At 29.2% G+C, this 21341-nt stretch overlaps 1 protein-coding gene across 5 annotated transcripts; it reads right to left on the reverse strand.

The window, feature by feature from the left end:
• Positions 1–1100: 1100 nt before the first annotated feature.
• Positions 1101–19317, reverse strand: LOC106680383 (acid phosphatase type 7). Of its 5 annotated transcripts, none has more exons than XM_014420069.2 (10): positions 19297–19317; positions 16340–16489; positions 14378–14575; positions 10864–11072; positions 8307–8404; positions 8030–8207; positions 6743–6891; positions 5925–6102; positions 4652–4789; positions 1101–1269 (listed from the first exon to the last, which is right to left on the reverse strand). In XM_014420069.2, exons 2-10 carry the CDS (start codon positions 16452–16454, stop codon positions 1198–1200), a joined length of 1335 nt encoding a protein of 444 aa, XP_014275555.1. In that variant the 5' UTR covers positions 16455–16489; positions 19297–19317; the 3' UTR covers positions 1101–1197. The 5 variants fall into 5 exon arrangements, with proteins under 5 accessions (XP_014275555.1, XP_014275553.1, XP_014275552.1 ...); XM_014420067.2 differs by having other exon boundaries at positions 19195–19302; XM_014420066.1 differs by lacking the exon at positions 19297–19317 and adding an exon at positions 19204–19290.
• Between the last annotated feature and the right edge of the window lie 2024 nt (positions 19318–21341).

Genomic DNA, 21341 nt, shown 5'->3' on the forward strand with positions numbered 1-21341 from the left:
TAAAATTTAACGAATATTAGCAAAATTAAATAAAATATAAATGGCGTTGATGACCAATGAAGTTTGGCGCCACTAAACAACCAAACAAACAAACTGGCTATATCTCTTGAATGGTTATGAAATTCTGTATACAACCGACAGATGGCATCACATAAATGGTTTGACACTTGAACTCAATTTTTGCCAAAATAAGGAATAGTATCAATGTTAGTCACCCACCATTAGTTAAACAGTAATACTTGTGATTTGTGACCATGAAAATTATCATTTTCCATAAAATTATCCACTTCCCTCAATACATTTTTTATCTTTATTAGATTTCTATTACATTAATTATTGCATCATACAATAAAGATTAAAATTCAAGTTCTCAGGTCCAGTTACTGGTATAATTTATTTTTTGCTCTCTTAGCCACAGAATGACTTTAAGCTCAAGCATGATGCTGACCACTTCACCGACTGACCCGTCCGTTGTTCTAGAATCAACATTCTCTTATAAAGTACCAATTACAACCAAAACCCTACATGAGTCATAGTTTAAAAGTGTTTTTAATTATTCATGTATTATTAATAAAGAATATACCATAGATGTAATAATAAAATCATATGAGGTAATAGCAAACAAATGTGCTGAAGCAGAACCCAGGAAGGGTAGAGTTAGAAGTGGCACTGGTAGAATCCAACATAAGAATATTGACTTTTATTAACTAGTGGAAACCATTATCAGCAAAGATACAGCATATTGGACTTTACACTCATGTTTTTAAAAATATTTGAAAAGTATTCTCCTAATGTTGCCATGGAAACCTGTTAACTTTTTTTTTTTTAGTTTTAACTTGAAAACTATACATCTCCTTCAACATTACAGATGCTCATTTAAAATACAATTAAACTAAAAATAAAAAACTTAATCAGACCAATGTTAGAGAAGAAATAAAACAATTCTGTATTTAACTTAGTACCAAAAGCAGTAGTCATTTCAGTGGACACAAAAATATTAACTTAGTGGTTTATTTTAAAGAAGTGGGTTATTTTTAATTATTTCATGAGTATTAATTTATTTGTTATATTATAAAATACATGTAATAAAAGTAAATATAGACATTTATGTACAAGGTTTTTTTATTGAACTTTCTTTTCCTGAATTAGTTCTATACCTCAGGGTCAGCCATTTTTTTATTTTCTGCTTTGTTATGATTATTTTACATCTTCATCAAGGCCAAACACCTTATCTTGATTTTTAACTATCCACAAATCATCTATGACTTCCTGAAAGAAAAATATCAAATATTAGAGTAACATATTAATTATAAATTCTCTTCAGGCATAATAATAAAGAATAATAATTTGAACTATACTAAGTATAATAACTACTTTCAAAACAATCAACCTAAAAATAAGAAAGAAATAATTTCATAATAATAATTGCTAGAATTATAAATAAAGCAAATTGTTTAAATGAAATCAGTTAATGACCATAATTATACACATGTTTTTAAAATTGCTTTAAACTGTATTTAGCAATAGTTCAAGATTATCCCCTAATGTCTTACTTATCTTATCTTTAAAACATTCCCTTAAAGCGAGTATTGGCTGATGTATATTTGACATAAAAAATAATAGAAGGTAAGGATTCCCAGGGACCCCCCCCCCTTAAACCCTGAATAAGCAACAGTCTTATCTTACCTTTAAAACATTTATGTAAAACGGAAAGAAGAGACTTTAGTTTAAAAAATTACTTAAGTCGAGCAACATTGCCATCTTTCTTTATATTTTCTCTACTTTTTATTCAACATTGCAGAGTCCTTTCTCCATTTTCAGGATCACATTACCTTTTTCCTGGTCTCCTTGTTTATTATATCCAAATAAATAATTAAATTTTGTCATATTTATAAATAGTCTTAATTTTACTAGGAAAATGTTTGAACCATTTCTACTATCACTTAACTATGGGCCATCTACGCTAAAACACTAAAAAGGAAGAATAAATTTCACAAGTATTAATGATCTATCTAAATAGTCTACCATAAAAAAATAAAATTAGTAGCAAATTAATATGTCCCAATTAGTCTTTCTGTACTATATTTCATGTATAATAATTCTTGTAAATACTACTTTCCTTCAGACTCATTAAATCAAAATAAAAAAGAAACTTTCCTCATTAATTTAAAGAATTCACATTATAATTTTAATTAGAGTAAAAATGTATCCACCACCATATACCATTGTTTTTAGAAAAAGTTTCCAAAATTTCAGATTATAGTATTTTCTAGCATAATTTTTATTTCGACAAATTATACATGATTTTGTTATTTTATTAAAAATTACATCATGCATTTTAATTCAAGTTTAATATTTTACTTATTTATAATAAGGAACTCAATGCTCAGATGATTTTTGGAATGTAATCTTAAAATTAGTCATAAAGAAGTAAAAATTGAGATAATTCTCTCTCTGTCTAAATATACTTTTATCTACTTTTAAATATAACACTTATGTTATAATTAGTTATGAAATTATAAGGAGGATATGAATAACATGCTGAAAGAAACCAACCCAAAAATTTATGAGAAATGAGTTAATGCTATTATTCTTCGAGCACAACTCCATTTCCGGCTGAAAAGATCCCCTTCCCCACCCACACTATGAACTATCAATGAACTGACTATGGAAACACTGAAATACAATAATGTGTAATATCTTAACATAAAAAATGTTTGAGAGGTTATCTTTGCATAAAAGAGAAGCCCTTTAATATGGTATTAGTTGGAAGTTTTTTTTTTTTTTTTTTTTTTCGAAATTGTACTTAATACTTCATATGGAGGGTCTAACTACATAACATGAAATGAAAAAATCAATCTTTATTCTGGGACACTTGGTCCTCTAAGAATAATAATTATGAACAGAATTATGAAGCTTTTGTCTGGCTACATTAAATTACACCACAAGTTCATGGAAGTTTGGTAGTCTAGGAGATGGATATATAGTTGATGTTTGAATGAGGTTAAGGAGGAAGCTTCATGGATGGATAAAGGTAAGGAATTCCAAAATGAGGTAGCTTAGACAGCAAAAGATTTTTCATAGGAGGCAGTTCTGTAGATAGAGATATAGAGATCAGAAGGTTGTGATCTTGTGTTTAATAGCTGAATGGATAAACATAGGGTAAGGAGGTCAATGATATAGGAAGGCTTTTTGGTTATTAGGGTTTGATATATAAATGCTCCCAGGAGGTATTGTCTCCGGATACTGGGATAGAGCCAGCTTTCCTTGGAATAGTAATGTGAGATATGGGAACACCTAGAAATACCAAAATTGAATCTTATAAAACAGTTCATTAGTCTTTTTAATCTCTTTTCTTGTTCAATGGATAGTCCTCCATACACTAGGCATTCATAGTCGAAATGTGGGAGAGTAAGGGAGGATACTTGCAGGTGATGAGTACTTTGAGAAAACGAATCACGGAATTTTAGGAGCTCACGGGATTTAACATATTTTCCACTTCAGCAAATTTTATAGTAAACATGAAATACTTCTAATTTCAATAAAATAAAGATTTTAAACTAGGTAATTTTTTTTTTTTTTTTTAAAATGTTACATTGTGAGACAAAATTACAAGTTTTAGAAAAAGAAAAAAAAATAATAATGATAACCTAGCTTTACTGAAATTAGAGATTTTTTCATGTTTACTATAAAATTTGCAAAAGTGGAGAATGTGATTTTTGTATAAGACCCTTCATATAATATTTTATTCGTAAATTATATATTGGTTTTTAATTTTAAATCAATTTGTCTCAATTCAGTTACTATATGAATTAGTTCCTTTCTACTAATTGTAGTCAATTTAGAAAAAGTAATACTACATATTATTCCCATAAAAAAAACTGTAATGGTCCTGTCAGCTAAATAATATTTCATCATTATTAATATTTGTTCTTTATAATATATTATATATTAGATTAAAGAGAATTCAACTTGTTTTTCTTAGGGCTTGCAGTTTATATAAATGCTCTGAGACAAAACAGATATATTGCATGTTTTGGCACAACAATATATTCGATAAATTTTAATTGTTGCATACAGCTGCAAGACTGTAACAGTTTCTACTTGTGAGTAGAAAGTTGTAATGTTTCTAAATGTTATAAAAGATAAATATAACATTCAATAAAACATTTTTTTCTTTCTTTATAACAGTTATTTAAAAATTTGTCTTCATAGTCTAGAATGATAACTCTATGTTGGAAGCTATATAAAAATGGACCAAATAATATAACATTAAACAGAAAATTTTTAAGAAAGATGACATAGTTAATTTAGTAATTGATTTAAAAAATAAGATTAAAACAACTTGAAAATGGGCATAAGGACAGAAACAGCAATAGAATGAAAGGAATACACAAATAAATAATCAAAATAAGTAATTAAGTTCCCTGGGTTTATAAAATGTCGTGTAGTCATTTAACTTTCCTTCCTGAGCATTAATTTTTTTTAAATATTGTAATATTTTATTGTAAGCTCTTAAATAAAACATATTTGATCTAGTTATAATGTTAAATAGTTTGTGACGAACTTATCCCTGCTTTGCGAAAATTCTTTTTTTAAGTATTTTTTTGTTTTTATAATTAGAATACTAAACTATAAGAAAACACATTACCTTATTTGCAGTTATTTGTTGTACATTAATATGTGTCTTGTTATGGAGATGAATCTGTGTGAACCCATACTCAGTGCTCCGGAAAGCTGACCAACTCGGTTTAAAGAAACTAAAGTAAGTATAGCGGTATCTGCTACCCTAAAATTTAATATTAATATAAGTGCCCTATTAAACTACTTATCAATCACTAAACATTTACATATTCAAGAATTTACTGAATTAAAGTATCTGGTGCACGCATCACAAAAGTTTCACTCACACACCACTCTATTTTGAAATGAAATTAATTCTTATATGTTACAAAACAGCAATTTCTTTATTATTCAGGATCACAATACTTCCCCTTATTATATGTTTCGAGTATAATGAATATAAAATCTGATTATTGCCAGAACGATTTCTCAAAACATTAATTTTTTGCTTTAGTTAATAATGAAATGCTTTCATACTTTATATTTATTCATTGTTTATTACTCCTAACAAAGAGAGATGAATAATTATTTCAGACAATCAAAATTGAAGATAATTAACGGAAGGGTTTTTTTTTTTCAAAATTTCATTATTTAAGCTGCTGTCTGGGGCTGCTGTCTTTCAGAAAAAAGATAAAAATGTGGGAAATAGATGGTTAAAGTGTTTCTTTCAGCTTGTACATTTTAGCAAAAAAGTTGCTATAACATCCCAGAAATTTATCTACCTTAAATACCTAATTCCAATTTTTCTTTTTTCTTTTTTACTGTTCAGACATACTCACACACAGTACATTTTGCCAGACTTGATTATTTGGACTCAGGGGACCTTAAATTGTATATTCCCATCAAAAACTCAGATTCAAAATGTATTTTCACAATGGCAATATGCTTTTAAATAGTTGGGTATGCTTGTGACTGACTAGTTTTAACTGGAAAAGATTTAATTTCATACCAAACATTTTTTACTATTTCCCTTAAAATATTATTTTTTTCGAATTTCAGCTTTGACTTACATCAGTCTTCCACTCAAGGGTTCATATTATAACATGTAAAGTAACTTAGCAAAATATAAATAAATAAATTGTAGGAAGATAGTCCATGTAGCAGTAAACACAATAGTAAAGATTAACTATTTTGTACCTTTCTACAACTACCCAGACTACTCTACAATCTTCTATATATGGCCAACTACTTATCTTCCAGTATAAATAAATATAATTTTTAAAAAAATGGTTAAAAATTTGAAAGTAAATAATTTCTTCGAACCACAAAATTACAAGCATATCATTTGTGGAGGTACTTACTGCTATACCAGATGTAATATGAATAGGTGCTTTAGGGTTTGTGTACGGATCTTTCCCAGCATCCTTTTTTACTCCGTAATCATATACTGGATAAAGTCTTTCATAAGAATGCTCATGACCCCAAAACTCAATATCCACACCAGCATTGTAAAATATCTCTTCCAAACCATATTCATACCTACAAAATAATACAAGTTGGATTTAAATTTAGGTTTGGCATAGACTAATACAATATATAGTTACAAATGCTTCATTTTTAAACATCTCTTTTATATAAAAAATATTCCATCTTTACTAGTAGAATTCAGTATGCGTCTGTAAACATGGACTCATAACTATGTATGTATTTGTATAAATTTTAATGTTTTCGAGATTGGTTGGAAACATGAGTATAATTTATGAATCATGAACTAAATATTAGAACAAAAAAATTAAAGTCATAATGTGAAACTGAGATTTAGAGATAAAATAGGATTGTTGTAATACAAAAAAATAATAATAAAATGAGTATTAATGTAATATTTCAAATTATAATACAAATTATATTTCAACACTTTCTAATTCAATTAGTCAAAAATTAAAGTATGAAACCAATTATGTATTTTTTTATATGATATCTAACATTACAACAAAGGTGTAGAAATTATTAAAACTATTGCCTTTTATTAAATTACATTAATTCATTGATAAAATGCTTTTATATTTTAATTTAATTTTTTTTTAGTACAAAATAAGCCTACTTTAAATGAAAATTCATTTATTTAACAAAATCAAAGATCTCAATTCTGCAAAATATATTAATTTGTAATATCCTTTACCAATTATTTGTTTTATTCTGAATGCCAACTCGTGTTTTGGTCTTTAACAGTGAACAGTCATCATACCAGAGATTTGAGCAATACATTGGATGATGACCATAAACTATAACCCAAGGTCTTTTTTGTCGATTCTCTCGTTTATTTGCTTCCTGAAAACAGTTAGCTATTCAACTTTGATTGAATTTACATAATTTTATAAATAATAACACATAAGTAGGAAATACAAACCAAACCATAACATCACAATAAAAGCCATGTTTTTAAACAATAAATTACAATGATTTCTCAAATATATTCATTTTGTAACTGTTTCACATTTTCCAGTACCATTTCTGTACCAGTACCATGTGATCAATAAAGTATGACTATGATTTATACACCTAAATAAATTTTAATTTTTTTTTTTATTCCACTTTGTCATAAAAAAAAATATATATATATATTTTATTGAATCTATATTGTATGTATTGTGGTCTTGGGAGAGATTATAATTGTATATTATATTATGGAGTAAATAAGGTTGAACTAACCACCCACAAAGAATTTGTATAACATTTTCAAATACCGAATTCAAGTTTCTTAAATTTTGTTTTAAGATTTTCAATATCTATTGATTAGGTAAATATTTTTATAACAATAGAATTGGATGAACTGAGAAAGAAAAATATATTTTTCAAAACGACAGATTTGTACATTTGTTGATTGTACATTTCAAGAAAATATTTATTTTATTGTCAGTATAGTGCTATAATTATTACCATTAATTTAATCAGGAGATTTTAGTGCACAATATGGATTGTACTAGGGATCTGTACATATTCTATGTAGTTAGTATGCATTATTGTAAGCATTAATGTCTTTCTATCATGAATAAGTTGGATCTTACAGTAAATAATAAAAATAAAAAAAAATATGATGAACCAGACTTATAGATAATTTCAATTTCAAATAGTTATCTTTTATAAATGATAGAAAATGAATTAGAGTATTCTAATATATGACCTCCTGAAATATGGAGAACAAAATTCAAAGGCATGATTTACTATTGATAATGTATACGAAAAAATGCAATTTATAAAAAAAAATTTTAAAAATACATTTTACATAAATACATACATGTATTAAAAAAAATACATAAAATTTTAATTTAATTTTGTGGTAATATGTAATAATAACTTGTTTTAAAATTGTTAAGATGAATATGGTGCTGGATCCCAAAAGCTACAACATGCATATATAAAAAATTAAGAAATGCGATTGACTAAGAAAATATTTTAAAATTATTACTTTTAAGTCCTCAATAAGCCAATTCCACTGATTAATTAGAGGCCATGGACCAAACTCTGGGTAATAGTAAGCTTCCGTATCTATGCTAATAAAGTGTGCAGGACCCAAATTAAAGCTGTAGAACAGGCTTTCTGTGTTTCCAGGCATACTGAATCTCATCCGATAGTGGGAGAAGTTACTAGAATAGAAATAAATTACACCAAACAATAAAGTAAAGAAAATGGCACTGAAATTTTTATATTTTTAATAGAAACGTATTCATACAACTGTTCCTTACTATGCTCTTTCATGGTTACCAGGACAAACCATATAAGGAACATAAGCAGCTAATGGCTGTATTTGTCGCATGAAATCATCTCCGACTCGCCCATTGTCCTGAAATAAAGTTATAGTAGGATAATACAGCTATTCATTATAGAATAAATAAGGCTATAGCTGATAATAAGCTTATGTAGTAATTGTATTGGTATAATGCAAAACTTAACTTTTTTAAATGTTTAAATAAAAAATATTTCTTTATATATAATTATGAAATGTTATAGTAATTATTATTTTAATGGAACAAAGCAATGTTTTAGCCTAAAATCAATTATACATTTAGTTTATAGAGACCTCATTGAGCGTATCATGTACACCGATTTATTTTTCAATAAATAATAAAAGAAAAAAAAAAGAAAAACCTACTAAATTGAGCACCTCTATTATGAAGAAAATTTAATAACATGTGAGTAACTAGGTCAGTTGAGTAGTTTTTCAATCAAAAATCGATATATGAACCTTAAAAAAAAGTAAAGGTTTTTTATGACAAATTCAAATTCTAAACTAAAAACTTTTCAGTTTATTTATAAATTCAAATTTGCTCCTGCCGAATAGAGTTTACAAATCAACATTTTCAATTAATATTTAATTAATTTACATGAGCTGTTCCCATAATAATGTTTAAATATTAACTTTTCAAAAGTAGATATATTGTTTCATAACTCCTCAATCATGATAGGATAATAGCATCATACAATATTTTTGTTATTTATTTATTATTTTTTATTATTGGCCAGAGAAATACAAAGAAATCCCATCCAGCCCATCATCCAATATTACAATATCGTCAAATTAATAAGAAATTACAATATATGTATTTGAAAATAATAAAAAAATGTTGGTTAATGTTATGTCGGCTTTTAAATTTTCAATTGATGAACACTAGAAGGTGAGTTCATTATATGAGGACTTAATTAAAACAAATATATAGCAAATGGTACCAGGTAAAAACATTCAGTTATTTTAAGAATTATATTTCTTAAATTCGATTATTTAAATTTAAAAGAGATAATATATGCGGTTAAAAGCCTTGTTTAAGTTTCCTAAATTAAGCTATTCATTATTTTTTTTTTTTTGTATTAAAACAATAAAATTTTACTTTGAAATCATAATTAGTTTCTTATCTCTAATGTAATTGGATTTTTAATTATTTAACATCTCAAATTCAATTATTACAGTTTTGGTGCCTACACATTGTATGTACAGCTACAAGGCCAGAGACATTATCTTAAATTGGAGCACTTGATATTTTGTTAAACCATTTCATAGTCGTCCACGAAGGAAAGGATTATTAACTTTTTAAGAGGGAAGGATTGTTTTTAAGAAGAGGATATGATTTTACATGGTTTAATAAATCAATATGACTAAGAAACAGGAATAATAGAAGTAGAGGATGGAGAAAGACCAAATAAGGAGACATTTTATTCCAAAGAGTTTTATTTTAATCATATGATTAGGGAAAATATTATCACAAAACATGACAAAAATTTAAGTATATAAATATTTTTGCATCAATAAATGAGATATGAATGTTTAACAGATTATTTCAAATATTAATTCTGTTGTAAATATCAAATATTATAAGCACAGAGATTGTCATTTGCATTTTCAAAGTAAAAGGTATTGTTTTAAATTATATTTGAACTATCTATGAGATAAATAGAGTTTAACTATCTCCTCAACATTAGTGCCCTAGTAAGAAGATTGATATGATGTTAGCCACATGAGCTTATCTGATAATGTGATAGTTTGAGGCCAAATAGTGGTAATTTGAAACCAAGTTGTTATAATATTAAAACAATATTATTTATATATCTTTTGTGAAAACTTTTCTGTAAACACTTAGTGTTCCAGAAATAAATTGCTAATAAGCTCACAATGAGCATGATTGTAATTTAAATAATCAAAAAGAAAAAATTTATTATTGGACCAATATTAAAGCTTTTCATCGTTAAATTGATGGATACTTGTGTAAATTGATAGGTACTAGCCACTGTCTGAATATTCTCATGACCCAGATGCAATAAAGATGTATTTTGAAGATTCAGAAAGTTCCTTGATGTACAAACAGCGTTGCTGATGTATCTTATATTAAATGAAAAAAAATACAAAATTAATATTCACTTGAGATGGGATTAATGTGAACTGTAGGTATTGGTAATAAATTGTATATTTAAGAGAGTATCTGAACTCAATTAATTCAGAGCTCAGGCAAAACTTGATAACACATCTGCAGAAATGAGGCAACTCCAGTTGCTAGCTGAAATTACATTGGTTTCCAGAAACATAATGATTTCTGAGAATTTTTTTTATGACTCTGACTATCAGAGCCAGGAAGATTGACCTGGGTGGTCTCTTGGTAACAATGAAAAGTATAGAGATTCGATAGCTAATATGGAGAGAAGATGTACACAGCACAACATGGATGGGAGTTCAAAGGTACATTGATTAAAGCTCAAATAGGTTTCCTGGACTCGAAATGAGTTGTAAAGTTAACTAATAATAGTAATACTTACATCGTCCATATTATATGCAAAGTCTCCAACATGGATAATTGCGTCCACATTTTCTTGATCTACTTCATTCTTTAATACTGGCAAAGCCTGATTATTGGTATTACCCATGTCTCCATAAAGTAATATTTTTGGTGACCAGTTGGTTGAATCATTTGCTGTTCGAAAGGAAAATTGGTCTGACCATCCCCATTCACTCCCACATTTGTAAACTGTAATGTTCAATAAATAAAGTATATAGAATAAAGTTGATTGTTTCTATAACTAATGCATAAACACATTCATTAATTAGTCAATAGGCACTTGTAAGGAACCATTACTTTAAATGGATTTCCGCTTTAAAAAGGGAGATTCTGAAAACTAAAACTGAAATACTACCAGACCACATTTTTAATTGAGTGCTTGGGGGGCACATTAAGAAGCATGCACAGTATAGGTTTCGCATTCTAACGAATCAGAAACCAACAATCAAATTGTCAGATTTTTGTTCTGACTAGAACTAATGCCAACTATAACAACAAGGACTGTTTTGACTGTTCTGAACTAGGTATTGTTAGAGTATGCCCAGCACATTAATACTGAACCAGGTGTTATCAAGTTCAAGATTCATCACTGGACCAAACCTAATTTCTGTAATAATCTCACTGTCCTCAACCAAATCACAGGCCAGTAATTTAGTCGAGTGGCAAGGATTAAAAAAAAGTACAAACATGAACATGTTTTTTACTTCTTGTGTCGGACTGGTAACACTGGTTATCACAGTATGAAAAGGAGTTTACTAGTGTGCGCGGGAAGTATTGGTGTTGCATTACTCTGCGAAAGTAAGATATAAAGAATTGTTTGTGTTAGTGTTTTACCTAGTTTCAAGTACTAGTTGCTTACCACAATTATTGCTTTATTTTATCCAGGTAAGATTACCTTATGTAATAATTTGGGAAAATGAATGGAGATGTTCAAATCCAAAAGTTAATGAAGTTCGTAGTCTTCATTACGAATATGTATATAAACATAAATTTTTTTTTAGGATATAAAGATTTAAATTGAACTGATTTCAACATAATGATCCTTATCCTTCAATCTCAGGAATCGAAGATCTCTGATTTAATTTTACCAGTTGAAACGTGAATTTTAAGAACCCCTCTGGTCCCAACCTATAAATATGGAGATTGGGTTCTAGAAATTCCCGATTCAGTTATTATTTTTCGCTTTTCATTTTAAAAATCTAATGTTTACTTAATAGTGGTACATCTGATAAAAAAAATTTTGGTTTTATTTTTAAACGGACGTGTTACAAAGATACGAGTATCAACTTACATACTGTTTTTTTTCTTTTTTTACGGTGGTTCTTCTACAGGCTATCCAAAATCTAGTAGGGTTGTAGCATATAAATACTAATAAATAAATAAAAATTTTTATCAGATGTGCAAGCAAGACAGCGATTGTACAAAATTGTATGTTAATTTTCCAGATCCTTCCACCACTTACCTATGGAATCCTCTAATCTATAGACTAGGAGCTGGCGACGAATTCGTTTTACTTAAGGACTTGCTGTCAGGAACCTTTTTAAATTCCAACAACATTATTGTTACTGATGTAATAAGAAAATCTCAACGAATCCTTTTCAGCTGAGATCGGGGTCTGAATTCGCATTAATACGATTTAGTTTATGGTCTCAAGTACGTTAAAATATAATTATTTAATTCTTCACACAAATTTTCAACAACTAGAATAATAACACTGACCTTATAAGAACAACATAATTCTTATTAGTGTTTTTAATATCCGCCACTTTTAACGCTCATGTTTGCCCACTATTTATGGAGGTCTTTTTTTTTTTTTTTTATTTAGGGGACTATGAAATGCAAAGACTAGTCGAAAACCTTACTTCTACAACGACGAGCATACAAGGTGCATTAACAAAGTTTCAAGACTGGTCTCAGAACCGTTGGACATCAACTGCTAGCGTTTTTTCAGATGTTCATAGGCTCACCGAAACTCTTCTCGCAAAAGTCTTTTAGGGACCACAGATGCCACTAGAATCGTGTCCAACCTCTTCCTTAATTTGGGGAAACAAAACGAAGTCGAACCTTATTATTCCAGTACTATTGCGTATCGTCACTCCTGCCCGATTTCTTACTTTTTTTTTATCATTACTTTTCCGACAACGTATAAGTAATTTTATATATATTTGAAATAAATTCCGAGACCAGTCTTGAAACTTTGTGAACGCACCTGGAAATGGGCGCCAATCTTGAAGTTTGTCTCGGGCACTAGATAACCTATCTACGCAACTGCCTGAACGTCATCAAAAATAAATAAATTAAAAACAACGGTTTATGAAGAGGTTGATATTGATTGACGTGCGTGGTATAATTTGTTTAACATCTCAGTTCGATAACCATAGTTCAATAAGATAAAGGATCTTCTATCGAGTACTGTGAACTCATTTATTTGGTCCTAACAAGTTCCTATGGACTTCATTGAACTTGGATAGAAAAAAATGAATTTTTTTTTCAGTAACATTGCAAAATTGGATATTTTGAACTACAAACATACTTGTTTGTAAATAAAAAAAAGTGTGTATACAATAAAAAAAAATAATAAACACGACATCTGAAACTGATCAAAAATTAAATTAACATTTTTTAATTAGATCTTTTTGAATTATTATATTGATTCAAGCAATAAATTAAGCTAGTTAATTGTAATATTTTCATTTAATAACAATAAATATGATTTCTGTATCCGATGGTGCTTTGTTGTCCCCGGTGCTCTGCTGAATAAGTATTTAAAGAAATGTTCATATGAGCTTCAGTTCCAAAAGCTATTTTTATTTTCTGAAAATTGTATTTCCCGCAAATTTCTATGGGTGCAATTACTATTACAGTCATTACAATTACCTATATCTTTATATTACTGATTTGTTGTTTGAGGATAAAGTCTACGGGACGAGCCGTTTTTGAAATTATTTTATTAAGGAAATTCATCTTTCCGTATAGATAAGCTAAAGTAGTCGATAGAATTCAATAAAATTGGCATTAGAACCATTAACATGGCATTTAAACACTTTTATTTTTAAAACATTGCTTCAAAAACTTTTGTAATTCAAGAAGAATTAATTTGCCTATGTGTAGCTGAAAGTAGTCGCATTATTCTTTTTCGTGATGAGTTAATTAAAGTCATCGACCACGCTTGCAAAGACTTTTTGTTTAATATCGCCCCAAACAAATAAATCGAGTGGTGTCAGATCTGGAAAGCATGACAATGATAAATACCCAGTGCCGTTCATATTTATCATTTATCATAATAATAAATAGCCGGCCACGGCTGCTGTGGAAGAAAGATGTTCTTATCACCTAAACAAACCGTTAACGAACACTCCTTCGTAAGATTTTATTTTGAGATCCTTAATTCATTTATGCAGTTTGGACACTCAATCCTGAACCAGCTGAGAAGTTATTAAGAGTGGATAATATTTACCATTTTACATGTAAATTACTAAATATTTTAAAATTACCGTATTTGGTCGCTGGTCGCAGGCCAATCAGTGTGGCGCGGTGTATATATTGCACTCTGCTTTCCTCTCCGCCATCAATGAATTTGGTAGTTTTTCCTTCGACTGTCTCTGTTGGACTTTCTGTACCAAAGAGTACCTTTGGTGGTGGATACGAATTAGTTGTCGTCCATGTTATCACCATTGACTCAGTAGGCTCATCTGCAAATTTATTGATTCATGAAACAGAAGCGGTAGCGCCGTGGTAAGAATCTAGACAATTGAAAATTGATTGATAGTAGTAAAAATTAGTACAACTATATCTAAAGTTCCTTACCTGTAGTGGTATATTAACTACGCCTTGAATAAAATAATATAAAATTTTAATATAGACTATACTGTATGATCCTTTGTCCATCTTCCTTTCGGATTAATGCTTGTTAGAAATTTGTTGGGAAGCGAGGTTTGAAACTGGTCTTGTGGATTTGATCAATCAAGGAGAGGTATTTATTTTGAACAAATATGCAATATATGGTGCATTAAGATTATTATGAACTCCTGTAGAACAGATTCGTTATCTTACGATTAACCTGGAATCCTCACACAAGACTAAAAAGACAGGAAACTACACGTAGATTCCGACTATTACAGCACTTACTAGACAAACGGTCTAAACTTCCAACTCATTACAAAAGACTGATCTACATGACAATAATAAGGCCCATCTGGACATACGGAGTTGAGCTTTGGGGCTCCAGTAAACCTTCGAATTCCTCTCGTATCCAATCCTTACAATCTAAAATCCTCAATACTCCTTTATTTTGTTAATAATAAAACCATCCATAAAGACCTAAATGTTCTTTATGTAACCGATCTAGCCCGAACCCGATATCATTCCTTCCATTATAAACTCCCTAACCACCCAAACCCACTAGTTTCTAACCTTGCTTCCTCTTCCATTCCTGACAATCCTCCGAGGCGCCTGAAAAGAAGATGGCCTCGTGACCTTATATTGTAAAATGTTTTTAGAGTTCTACTACTGGGTAGTTTCTCTACATGCTGTATCATATCATTATCATTATGATCAAATTTACTTGTTGTATTTTTTATACAGTTGTAAATATCAATAAATAAAAAAGATTATTATGGATTACTTCATGTGTAACATAATAAGAATCATCAAGAGTTTTAAAATTTGGGGTAACTGGTGTCTTAGAGTCAGGTGGGAGGGGTCGCATACTCTATTATCTGTTAAAAGAAAAAGTGAAGCTAAAAAGTGGTAAGGGGGGAGTCACTCCGTTGACAGTAAGTATTCTTCTACTTCTATCTTTAGCCACCTAATCCATTACCGGCCTTGAAATCTTGTACTATTCATCTATTTTATACATCTATACTGTCTGAATCTTCTTTTTCTTCTTTTCTCTTGAATCTTCTATCAGACGTCCATTGTTCCCATTACAACTCTTTCTCACCCTATCCATTCCCGATATTCTTGCTACTTTCTTCCAAAAGTCCTCCCCGAGGGGCCATGTCTCTGATTCGTACTCGGATGTCAGTTTTTTTTATTAATATTAACAGTGCTTTTTTGCTGTTTGTAATTCTTTTTTCTATGTCTGCTTCCATTCCACCGTCACTTCGTGTTATGGGGCGTTTCTACTATGAAATTAAAGTTGTAAAATCAATGTGAGATTTAAAGTTCCAAAGATTAAGTTGACTGGGAGCACTGGTGTGGTCTTTTAACTATCCTTACGAAATAATTATCGTACTCTGTCTATCAATGCTATAAAAAGTCCTCCGATAGATAACACATGCAATAATGGATTATAAAATTAACTGGTAGAAATGTGCCTGACAGTTATAAAATCAACTGGACACTAGACTATGAGTTAATTATGTTTAACGTTGTTAATACAACTTTTGTATAATTTAATACAAACGACTAATGAAATAAATAAAGAATGTACTAGATAGATAATGTTTACTCACCTCCATAAGAAATATGAATCTGTTCAGGAGTGTGTGCAGATGATTGTTTCACAACCACGGAGTGCACAAGTTGTATTAATAAGCATGCCAATATTATTTTCGCATTAAGGCACATTTTTCCCAACCCGCTTCCTCGAAATCAGTGAAAATCTGAAAATTGTAATAATGATTTAATTGTTTCCTCCAACATTAATATAATACTGAATACTTAAAAAACAGAGACATTTGCTTTGTTAAAAGTATTTTTTATTCACAACTGGTATTACAAGAGTAAAATAGTCTAGATACATTAGTTTTAATATTTTTGTTTAGTCAGACCTTGTTTTTATACCAAATAATTTGTGTGTAAGTTTGCTATGACCATTATTTAGTTGAAATATTAGACTCATTGATTTCTGTTTTATTTTTAAACCTTTCTGGAAGCCACTCTGTTGTGAAGAACGTGTTAGTTGTTAGTTGTTAATATTTTTAGTTTTATGTATGTTAGTATCAAATAGGCCAGTGTTTACTTACTCAGGTGGGCATTAATCACATGTCTTAATATCTTTTGGTTGTTAATTAATAAAACCACTGGGTATCATCTTTGCACCCTATAACCAAAGATGGTAAGATACTTTGTATTTGGAAATTATGTATTAGATATCAATGGAAAAAAGGTTTAGTGTATTTCTGCTGTAAAGGTACTGTTATTTAATCTTTAAAAATTTTTAATTTTCTTAATACATAAATGGTCATGCTTAGTTTTAGGGATAGTCAAAATAACAAGAATTTAATTTTTTTTAATAACGTTACATTTGGGAGTGTTAAAATTTCCTACTATTGGAGAAGTAACCATCTCTATTTTAACAACTAGTTTAAAAAAAAAAGAAAGCATATCAAAATAGAAAATAAATATTTATATACATATATATTTATATAAATTTTAAAGTACTAGTAAGAAGCAATTGCAAAGCTGAATAATAACAGCAAGTTCAGTGGAGCAAGTCTATTGTGACTCCATAACAATAGTCCAAGAGCTCCTTGGTAAAAAAATAAGTTTTTCTTTACAATTTTTTATTAATTTAATGAAAACTATGTAGAGCTACTTGTCATCATTGATGACTCTGCCAACCATAGTCGATGGGAACAAAAAATTACGACTGTGTCAAAACTTTTCAACCAATTAATTTTTCATTCGGAGCTCCGTATCTTTTAAACTACCTACAACGCAAAAAAAAATTAATAGAGCATCATTTAAGGTAGAGAAATCAACATTTTGCAAATTCATTTTGGTAAATATCATTGAAACTGCTACTCCTCTGTTAAGAGCTAATAGATATCAGTGCGTCGTTCGTTGGATTAGTAGTTTTAATGATATTTGCCAAAATAACTCCACTAAATATTGATTTTAGGTTTTTGGAAAAAAAAAAATTGCTTTTTGAACTGTATCTCGAGAACTAAAGAGCTCATATTTCAGAAGATTTATTCTACTTTAAATAATGTTCTATGATTTTTTTTTTAGTGTTATTGTTAGCTTTAAAGATACAAAGCTAATAATGACAAAAGAGTGAAACTTTTAGGCATATCTAGAATAAAATAAAATTCAGAAGGCCTACTTTTTAAAAACTGTATCTCTTGGATAGTCTGGGTAAAGAGAGATAACGCACAATTTTTTCTTTGCTTAAAAGAACTCAAAAATGATTTTTTTGCAACTTCTGGAACAGTCACCATTTTTTATTCCTCCTAACAATGGTTTGCATAGAAATCAATTTTGTCTCCTGTCTGTATTTTTACTAAACTATACTCAGTTTTTATTAAGGTAATTAAATATTTGTTGTGAAATCACGACTCTTGGACAACAGTCCAACGTAGGGGTCAGGTTACGTTAGGTCAAGTTCTGTAATCTGAAGGACTCCCATATTTTAATGCCCTTCGAAGATGGTCCTATAGAGTCAGTCGGTCACGTAAATTACTGGAACGATCATAAAATAACTTTACTTATACTCCATCGAGTTATAGGAAACAGTAAAAGAAGAAATTATAAAAAAGTTTCTTCACAATAAATATCACGGTAATAAGTAACTATGTTTATATTTATATACTAAGATCTTCAGTTGTCATTAATATTTTATTTAGAAGTTTAGTAAAATTTCTATTTCTTCCTACCTTGGTGCTCATGCTCGGCTTGCTTTCGTTCGACTGTTTCTAGAAAAGTGGAAAAAACTATTCAGCAATTATGCTTGCATAAACAAACAAAAAAAAAAAAGGAACATTTCATAGGAGACCCGTTGCGAATCGATTTATTGCCTGAAGAAACAAAGGCGACCGCTATAAGGTTATTCAAATAACTTTTCAGGAATCGTTTTGTGGTACTGTCATTTCTTTAACTGAAGTAATTTTTAATTCAATTTATCTCTAGTATTGTTCTACTGTACCTCAGGAGTTTCGTTGTCATGCCTGCGTTTATATTTGAACATGACGCATACGTTATTTTACAAATATCTCAAAAGAAATTGTATGGAGTTGAAAACAGATTCATATTGTTTATACTTCAGAGATGGACAATGTATCATCCTATACTTAAATACTTTTTTGTTATACTTCAATAATTTATCTAATCTAAAAGTGCCGTAGTACGATTAGATAACATTAAGAAGATTGTCATTTCATGGTATTTCATTAAAATTTAATAGAACAGTTAGTAAAAAGTCAACTGCATTACATGTTCATGCAAGAATTATTAGTCTCATTTTCAGTTAGTAACGTTAGATATTTCTTTTTATTTTAAAATTATTTTTTACCCTGAAATCAATCATGTCATTTTCCGTCATTATTATATGTACGCATTAATATTTTGAAGAAAAAAAAAGAATTACTAAAGTTACCGCTCTTGAAGTTGCTATTGATGCATCCGTCACAATGGTGTTGGAAGAAGTGAACCTATTAGTGAAAGCAACTGAAAATACAATGGAAATTACCAATAAGAGTACTCCTTATCTGTAAACTAATTCACTTATAGGTAGCCATCGGTGACAAGTGCTTTCGTATCTTCCACGTCAATCAATGTTTATGAGATTCTCGGGACAGTTGGAGGCTAAGAATTGAGAGTCGGTCGTGTGGGTTCGATTCTCGCTTATTTACCTGTAGTGTCAATCAAACGAATCTCGACCTATATCCCAAGGTTGTTACCTAGTTGATAACCCAGCAGTTGGAAAGAATGTGGATACAGAACTAAATGAAATAAAGCTTCAAACATTCAAAATAAGAGCTTTAAATGAATGCACTTGTACCTTTACACTCTCCACATAATCTTGGTTAGGAAGTACTGTTATCTAACTGACGATTACTTAAATATTCATTTATTTCCAAGATGTCTAATTAGAGGCGGTAAACAGTTACAAAATTGAATTAATAACTAACTAATTAAAGAATAAATACTAAATGAAGAATATTACTATTTTATTATACTAATATTTTTATTACACTATACATATAATAATTAAATTTAATTAAAGCAGTTGTACAAAAAAAAAAAAATCTAAAACTTTTATCAATAATAATATAATTAAAATAAACTAATTCATTTATTGATTTATACGGGATAAACCCAGCTACATATACCAATAAGTACACATTATATAAACATAAACTAATAATATAAGTACGAATTCATATAAAAATAGGACATCAATTTCGATTTCAAGCTCACAGATTGAATATAGTATAATATTATTTTATTGATTAGAGAAGATGGTGGAGGGTGCGGTCAGCAAAGAAAAACATAAAAAAAAAATAATAATTTATTTATTTATATATTATATACTATATTAATTATTTTGTTGACCGCACCCCCCTCCCACTCCCGACCTTTTTCTCCAATCAGTAATCTACGGCCAACTATCTACACCTCAATATTATTTTATATTTTTATATAATAAAAAAGGTAATTAAGGTATTATCTATATAAACAAATAATCAGACAGTTTTAGTTCTTTTTGAATATATCATTTAATATAGTACATTACAAAAAAACAGTAAAAATGATTCATTTCAAATTTTGAATCATTTATTTTTTAGTTAAAATCAAATCAATATCTTTTGGTAATGAGTTGACATAATACATAACTGTTGGTAAACTGGAAAATGGATTTCACCTGCTAGAAGTTATAGCAAAATTAAAATGCTGCCAAAACATTGAAGATCAAGACAATCAAACTGATCTTATAAACGGAAAAATATAATAGAATAAAAAAAAGTTATTATTGTATTAAAAAGTCATAACTTTGACATTATGCCAAAAGCTTTTGAAATATTTGTATAATGCGAAATACAATAAAGGATTTAAAAATATATATTAAAAATATATAAATACTTCCACAGCTTACATTTAATTATTTTTAGACTGAATAAGAAATCAAGATCAATCTTTAACGTGTCCCATAAATTATTATCGGAATTAAGTCATTTTGAAATTAAGACGTTTTAAAGCCGGGATGTCATCGATATCGTCTTGTTTAGTGACAGCCAGTGCACACACTCTATCCCCAGGTTTCCCCCCAACAGAATGGTTTTGGTCAATTTACAGAGCCTACTTTTCTCCCCAAATTCGGACTCGAAACTAACCCCGGAAGTTACAGTTCAGTGCCTTCCGTATTCCCTAATATCCCCCCCTCCCCTCACTTCTCAAAAGAATCTTGATAATTCGTATCTTATTGTTCCAGCTGAGCAGAAGGTTAGTCAAAGAAAATAATTGATAGCGCTCACTGACTTTCCTTACAAAGAAAACACTACACAGTTGTGACTCGTGATTACTTACACATACTTACACTAGCTGTGCCTCGCAAAAATATTTTCTTCTTTGAAGGGCTTTTGTAATCACAAAAGTCCTCTAATATATGCTCACTATAAACAAGGTTTTACGTTTACAGATAAGCATGTTGAATCAAAAAATTTATAAAATTTCTTCCGAGCAAAGTTTTTTCTTCTCCTTTCTTAATATATTTGCAAGCAATCATAATATATA

The sequence above is a fragment of the Halyomorpha halys genome, unplaced genomic scaffold (assembly GCF_000696795.3).
Source record: "Halyomorpha halys isolate HHAL.00 unplaced genomic scaffold, Hhal_1.1 Scaffold257.1, whole genome shotgun sequence".
Taxonomy (NCBI): domain Eukaryota; kingdom Metazoa; phylum Arthropoda; class Insecta; order Hemiptera; family Pentatomidae; genus Halyomorpha; species Halyomorpha halys.

Bases quoted from the DNA above. Each gene is read 5' to 3' on its own strand.
- LOC106680383 (XM_014420069.2), bottom strand. From the start codon at position 16,454: ATGTGCCTTAATGCGAAAATAATATTGGCATGCTTATTAATACAACTT. The intron at 14,576-16,339 runs GTGAGTAAACAT...ATAAATTTGCAG, and splicing joins GATTCATATTTCTTATGGAG to ATGAGCCTACTGAGTCAATG. The intron at 1,270-4,651 runs GTAATGTGTTTT...TTTTTCTTTCAG, and splicing joins AACAAATAACTGCAAATAAG to GAAGTCATAGATGATTTGTG.